Source organism: Diceros bicornis, chromosome 32, assembly GCF_020826845.1.
Source record: "Diceros bicornis minor isolate mBicDic1 chromosome 32, mDicBic1.mat.cur, whole genome shotgun sequence".
Classification (NCBI taxonomy): Eukaryota; Metazoa; Chordata; class Mammalia; order Perissodactyla; family Rhinocerotidae; genus Diceros; species Diceros bicornis.
Window position 1 is genome coordinate 19732217 of NC_080771.1, and position 7002 is coordinate 19739218.

General features: G+C 57.2%; 1 protein-coding gene across 2 annotated transcripts; it reads right to left on the minus strand.

Moving 5' to 3' along the window:
* Positions 1-570: 570 nt before the first annotated feature.
* LOC131396122 (dipeptidase 2-like) lies at positions 571-6143 on the minus strand. Of its 2 annotated transcripts, XM_058528082.1 has the most exons (10): positions 4796-6143; positions 4336-4462; positions 3893-4022; positions 3667-3808; positions 3300-3369; positions 3006-3182; positions 2540-2624; positions 1818-1893; positions 1023-1158; positions 571-928 (listed from the first exon to the last, which is right to left on the minus strand). In XM_058528082.1, exons 1-10 carry the CDS (start codon positions 5023-5025, stop codon positions 671-673), a joined length of 1431 nt encoding a protein of 476 aa, XP_058384065.1. In that variant the 5' UTR covers positions 5026-6143; the 3' UTR covers positions 571-670. The 2 variants fall into 2 exon arrangements, with proteins under 2 accessions (XP_058384065.1, XP_058384064.1); XM_058528081.1 differs by lacking the exon at positions 4336-4462 and having other exon boundaries at positions 6011-6097.
* Positions 6144-7002: the final 859 nt, after the last annotated feature.

Sequence of the window (7002 nt, forward strand, 5' to 3'; positions counted from 1 at the left end):
TATTATTAGCTGTCATTATTAACTCTTAATGTATTAACTCTTAATTTTGGCTATTATTAGTGCAGTTGTTATTACCATTAATGTCCTGGGGTAAGAAGGAGTGGTTGTCTAAGTAGCCTGTGCCTCTCAGAGAGGAAGTCTCACAGAGGGATTGGGCTCACATCCAGGGCAGTGCAGCCATTGGAGGCCCACGGTCCATTATGTGGCCTGACATTCTGGGCTCTGTCCAAATAGGAACAAAGATCATTTTTGATCCAGGCATGTTCCTTCTTGGGAATTTGAACCAGACGTCCCTGAAAGATCCCCAGGTGGTAGTCAGTGGGTCAGGATGTGGATTGAGGTAAGCTACTCAGAGGAACCCAGAGTAGCATCCACCCTCCCGCAGCCAGAGCTACCCACTGTCTTCTTCTAGTGCTGGGCCCAACCATCTGGGTTTCCCCAGGCCACTGCCAGCAGATCTTCCTTGAGTAACTCATGGCTGAACTGCAGGGTCCCCCACCAACCCCAACATTGTGAGCCTGCACCACCAGACCCCACCACAGAGAAGGACCCGCATGCCTGGTTCCATGTCTAAAACATTTATTTTCGGGAAATGTTTGAGCCTGCACAACAGGGGAACTTTGTGGGGTGTCCATGGCTGCCAAAGTGACATCTGGCAGGATTAAGTGGGTCACCAGAGCCACAGAATAAGGACTGGGAAGGCAGCAATAACGGTGAGGCCTGGGGCCATGTCGGGGGAGGATTTTGAGAATGACTTCTTAGGTAATAACTTGGGCATCCAATGCATCGGAGTCTTGGTTAATTTCTGGTCCAGAGTCAGATACTGTCTCTGATGCAGATGCGGGAGGACAGAGCGGCAAGAGCTGCCCAGCTGCTCATCCGGGAACTCGTCCTCCAAGGGCCTTTGCCTCTTGTTTTCCTCTCGTACCTTGAGGTGGCAGTCGGTGGTCAGCAGCTCCCACAGCTCCCCCCAATACACCTGCTCAGACCCCTGAGCTACTCTTTTGCCCAGCCCAGCATACCTGTTCTACCTCTTTGAAGACCCGCAGCAGATTTCCACGAAGGACACCCTGAAGCTCTTCCTCAGTCCAGCCACGACTAAGCAACTCTTCTATCAGTACCGGGTATGTGGACACGTCCTCCAGTCCCTGAGGAAACCTGTGTGGCCACCAGCCAGCCAGCTGTTGGGCCCCAGACCTGTTCCTTGGTCCTGACTCAGAACCACAGCCCTATGTGTCCAGGGTCCACTGAACCCCAGCCCTGGTCAGATATGGGAAATGGAGACTTGGAGAAAATATATGATTCACCACTGCTCTTCATCCTTCAGAAGGAGGCCCCAAGATGACCTTGAATATTCATCAAAACTCACTGAATTATACCTTAATATCTATGCCTTTCACAGAATGCAGAATTTCCCTCCATTTATAAAAAGAAGAAAAGCTTTTTAAGAACTGTGTTGACCCCCTGCATGCACAGACCCAGTTGCAGGCAGAGAAGATGGTCAGACCTTGCAAAGAGTCTGCTCAGAGGCAGTGGATCTGCTGACACTGGGGGTGGGTACACGCGCTGAGCAGAGGAGCTCTGTCTGCTGGCTTAGCCAAATATGACGACCTAGAGTGGGGCCAACGGGCCACAGACAGATGGGAGAGCCCAGGAAACAGACCCTGGGAGTGGGGAGATGCCAGGTGGGCCAATAGACCTGAGGCTGTGGTCAAGATCTAAAGGCCATGAGGATCACAATGTGGTGGGCACAGTGACTGTGAAGGTCCCACTGCTGCATGGCCAGCTCCAGACAAGCGACGGGGAGAAGCACTTACCGGCCGGCCCCATCATAATCTCCGCCAATCCCAATGAACTTGGATCCAATGACTTTCCTGATGTGGTCGAAGTGATCTGGGGGATGGAGAGTTAGCAGCGTGGGGCTTCCAGGGCAGGGGTTGGGGTGGGGAACTGGACTCTGCTGATTCCCTTTCTTGCAGCCCATAGGCCAGGCAGGCCAATTCCTTCATGGCCTGGCACCCAGTATGCCAACTTGAGGGCCCTGAGGTTTGACTTCAACTGATCCCAACTGGTTCCAGACTGGACTTCAGATTTGCAGTGGACTCCAGAGCCACCCATTTGGGCCATTTCCCATCCAGAATTCACCGTGCCTCCAGTATCCTTGAAAACCCGTGGGGGCTCCTTTCCATGGGGGTGGAGGATGAGAGAGGGACAAAGAGTACAACTGACAAAGACCCTAGAGACCTACGGGGCTGCCCAGTCCCTTGGCCAGAGGCAGGGGCAGCCTCGGCAGACGCACAGATGGTTGGCACCCAGGCTCTATGTCTGACTGCCTCCCTATACCCATCAATATCACAGTATTGACTCTGTGGCTCCAGTTCCATGTGGCACCAAGGTGCTGTGTACTGTCCATTATTGGGTTTTGGGGAGCTGTGCCTACTGCCAATGGATGGGTCAAACCACTGGAGCTGTTCTGAGGTCCCCTCCAAAGCTTCAGGTCCAAATGAGAGCTGTTCGCAGAGCCCAGGGTGGGGCTCACCTGCCACAGTGGACACGTTGGCTTGCAGGTTGCACTGCAGCACCCCCACAGACAACGACACCATCACGATGCCACCATTCTTCTTCTGCAGGAGTGAACAAATGGACACTCAGCTTGGCCCCCCAGCACAACTACCTGCCTGTTCACCCTCTGGGCCCCTGTGGGGAAGGTGTTCAGCCCTGGCTTTGAGGTCAGAGGAGACTTCACCTCTCTGGGTTTGTGTGAATGGAGGCGTCTCAGCCCTGGTTTGGGTGGTGTCTTAGCCCTAGGCTTGAGGGTTCAGAGGTGTATTTACCACCTAGAACCCTACCTAGGGTTCAAGAGTTCAGGGGCTGTAGACTGTGGGTTTGTGGGGCAAAAGATGTTCAGACAGGGTTTGAGAAAGTTGAGGGACTGGGGGCTCAAGTTCAAGGGCTCCTGGTTTGAACCTCTTGCTTTAGGTTTGAGGGCCAGGGCAGTGTCTCACCAGAAGCTGCAGGATATCATCAGGAACATTCCGAGCGTTCTTGCATACACCCCGGGCAGCTGAGTGAGAGAAGATCACAGGTGCCTGTGACACTTCCAGGGCCCGCCGTGCCACGGCATCTGAGACATGGGACAAGTCTACCATCATGCCCAGGCGGTTCATTTCCACCACCACCTTCTGCAGGGACAGGTTGGGGAGAGGGCATCAGGAGTGCACATGTATGGGTATTTATCTGTAGGGAAGAGGTGGGGCACGTATATTCATGTGGGCAGGGTATAGAACCAGGGTCCTCACCTCACCAAAGCTGGTCAGCCCGCTGACATTGTCGTAGAAGGAGTGGATGCCCTTAGCTGAGCTCTCTGCCCTGCAGGGTGGCCAGGAGGCAGTCTGACTGGTAGCCATGATTTGGCCACAAGAGCCTAGAGGCTCTACCGAACCCTCTATCCCTACAACCCCCTGGAGCAAGAGCAGGGACCCAAGCTGAGCTGTGTCTGGCAGGAGAAGGGCTCTGCTGGGGATCCAGGCTTGCTTTGCGAACTCAGCTCCCCTCCCCACTCCAGGGTCAGTGCCAGATCCCAGGCGTAAAGCTTGGTCTGAGCCCCAGTATGATCTTGGGCAAATCTCTGCCTCAGTGGGCCCATACCATCTGCACTGTGCTCACCAGGGCGTGTTGCAGGTGTGGGTGAGTGTCAGGTAGCGCACACCCAGCACATAGAAGGTACGCAAGATGGAGAGGCTACTGTCCAGCGAGTGGCCACCCTCCACACCAATGAGGCAAGCCAACTTTCGGGTACTGTTCAGAGCTGGGGGCAGGTAGGTCAGGTGATCAGTTTCAGGGGCTAGGGTAGCTCAGTCAAGTTCCTAACACCTCCTACCAGCCCGCCTACCTTTAACCGAGGTCACAAGCTCCAGCTCAGAATAGGAGGCACACATACGGTGGATGAGGTCAATTTGCTCCAGTGTGAGGCGCACTGCATCTCGTTCCTGGGTCTGGCATGGGACGTAGGCTGACCAGAACTAGGAGAAGGACAGGGGTTGGCTTGGGCAGGGGCTGCTTTGGAGTCCCTCCTTTCATAGTCTCCACAGCCAGCACAGCGCCCAGTGGCCCAGAAGTCACATGTAATGCTCAGCTTGTTCCATGGTACCTGGATGCCCACCAAGCTGGCTCATTGTGGCTCCTGCAGCCCCCAGCATCCATGTCATGGCACTTTTTGGGTCACTATGGTAACTGAGTTCCCATGTTACTAACTTGTTGAGGTCTCTAGAACCCCCATATTCCCCCACATTCCCCAGCAGCCATGCTGTGGCACCCCGTGTGTCCCTGTGGTACCTGGGCACCCACGAGACCATCTCTAAGCCTGTCCAGGCTGGTCTGGCCGTGGCTGAAATTGTGCAGATTAACATCCTGCAGCCTGTTGTGGTAAAACTGCCTCAGGACCAGGGGCATATCATTGTGGCTGGAGGGAGATCAAGGCAGGCTCACATCAGGAGCAAGTGGGGGGGCTCCTTAGGCCTTGGGATCAGGTAGGACATGTGGCCTGGCCTGGGTGGGGGACAGGGGTGCCCCACTCCACACTGTCACACAGACTATACCAGGATCCCCTGAGGCCTGGGCTAGGGGGTTCCCACCAGGGAGGGGGTGACAGAAGAGGGGAAAGGGCACCCATGAATGATGAGAGAAGCCATCCAGGGGTGGTGTGAGGGAGCCTCCTCCCTAACCCTCCATGCTCAGGACCTCCTCCTCTGCCCAGGGGTGAACACAGCCCCCCCCCCCCACTCCACCTACGCACCCGTCCACGAGTGGGAAGTCCCGCATCAGGGCCCGCGCGCGCTCCCGCAGACTTGGAGTGCTGGGGGTGCCTGGCGCTGTCGAGGCCCTGGGGGTGCCCGGCGTGGTTGGGGTGCCCGGAGTGGTCTGAGCGCGGGTTACTGGCCTTGGCAGCAGCGACAGCAGGAGCAGCAGACGCAGCAGAGGGCGCCCGCCGAGCGCACGGGGACCCTCGAGGTCCGCGGGCCGCATGCTGCGCAGGCAGGGGCCGGTCTCGAGAGCCTGAGAGGGGCGGGCAATGGGCCGAGGGCGACGATGGGGTCCGGACAGTCGACTTAGGCCACCTGGCGGCGTGGTCTCGCGAGTGGGTGATGGAGAGTCACAGGACCTTACGACTCGTGCGGGGAGAGCCGCGACGCAGCGCGACGGCAGGGGGCAGCAAGGCCCTCCGGCCCCCAGCCCCGAGGGCAACCCGGCGGGCTGAGCCGGCCCTCTGTCGTGTGTGCCCACTTGCCTCCCACTGCAGGGTCCCTCTGCCCCTGCCCCTCTCTCTACCCCCACTGCTCCGAGGGTGCGGACCCGGGTTGCTCTGCCCCTGCCCCTAGCTTTGCTCTCCAAGAGAGAGGGCCCGGGGTGCTTCTCCTAGAGGGTGGCCCTCTGCCCTGTGGCCTCTCCCAAGCACGTCATGTCCCCATCTGCCTGCAGTCTGCCTTGGCCACCCCTAGAGCAGATGCAGATGTCTCTGTGGTCACAGTGCTCTGAGCTCCTGGTTTTCCAGTGCTGGGCCACTTGGCGTAAGCCTAGGGGAGGAGATAATCCCTGAATTGAGGAGTTAACCTTGTGGACTCTGGATGGAGGAAGGGGCCCTCTGTCCCTGATCTTCTCTCTCCCCTACCTTACTTTTCTGCCTGCTTGTCCATCGTCTGGGGACTCCAGCCAGGAACTGGGAACTATCAGGATCCCCCCTCTCCCATCTTCCCCAGTTAGCCTCAGAAAATGCTCCCTCCTCAGGAGATGCTACACCTCCCCAGGGCCTGAATGGAGGAACTTTGGGGGATGTAAACTGAGCAACCACCTGGGGAGGGTCAGGAAACATTTACTCAACAGAGCAGGAACCCAGACAGTAGGCTATATAAGTAGAAGGAAATGAAGTAATTTCGAGGGCAACAGAGCCCCCCATCCCAGCAACCTTTCTCCCAGAGCTACTGGCTGACCTGCTGGCCAGCATCCCTCCTACCTCAGTGCAGAAGCCCCGGCTCGCTGAGGTCAGAACTATGGGTCCTAATGAAAGGCCTGGCACCTGGGTTCTGCGGCCAAACCCGCCTTATCTTGTGGCTCCTGGGGCTCTAGCTCTCCCCGGAAACTTGAGGACTGAGTTCCTCTCCTCGCTCCGCAGGCCCCACCCCATTCCTGGCCTCAGGCCCTCACCCTAGCTGCCTCCTCCAGGAACACCGCCAACCACGCACGCACGCACGCGCGCGCGCGCGCGCGCGCGCGCGGCAAGCACCCGATGTGCCTTCTCATAGAAGCTCCACCACTGAGAGGCTTCGGGATCTGTGCCTAAACTCCTTCATCCCCACTTTCTCAAGTTTCTACACTAAACCTCTGCACCCCCCTGGAGCTGCTCCACCTTTGGAACCTTTCCCAGGTGGCAGGAGTGACTGGCACAGGGTAGTGACCTAAGTCTGAGAACTGGAGACCTTAGACGTCTCCCTAAAAAGAAAATGAGTAAACCTCTTCCAGAGGGACTAGAGGTCCTGGGCTACCCAGGAGGGGAAGGGTCTCAGCTTGTGTATATTTGAGGGACTGTGCACTTGATGTTGCCCCATGCCTGCAGGCCAGGAAGAAGGACAAACCAATGGGGCTGCGCTGGAGGTGGGTCTGCTCCCTTCCTGCTGCAGCGGCAGGGTTCTCTAGGCAGCCCCACTGCAGAGCGTGAGTCCCCTAGGGCTCTGCTTCAGAGAACAGTGGGATGTGTCCCTGCCCTGGATGGTTTGGGTGCCCAAACTCGGACCTGGCTCCCTTCCCTCCCCTGCCCGCCTCCCCCTACTGCTGGTCAGCAGCCCCCGCACACACTTTTGCTGCTGGCTAAGTAAGGAGAAGGAAGAGAAACTCTTGGATATGCTGGTTTCCGTGCAAAAAATGTGGGTTTGCAAGATAAAAAGCTTGTCTGTTCCACTCTTGACAGCCCCCCAGGAAGTGGGGGGTATAAAGAATGGGGAAGAGGTG

Bases quoted from the DNA above. Each gene is read 5' to 3' on its own strand.
- LOC131396122 (XM_058528082.1), bottom strand. From the start codon at position 5,025: ATGCGGCCCGCGGACCTCGAGGGTCCCCGTGCGCTCGGCGGGCGCCCT. The intron at 1,894-2,539 runs GTGAGCCCCACC...TCCATCCCCCAG, and splicing joins CAACGTGTCCACTGTGGCAG to ATCACTTCGACCACATCAGG. The intron at 1,159-1,817 runs GTAAGTGCTTCT...GTGGCCACACAG, and splicing joins GATTATGATGGGGCCGGCCG to GTTTCCTCAGGGACTGGAGG.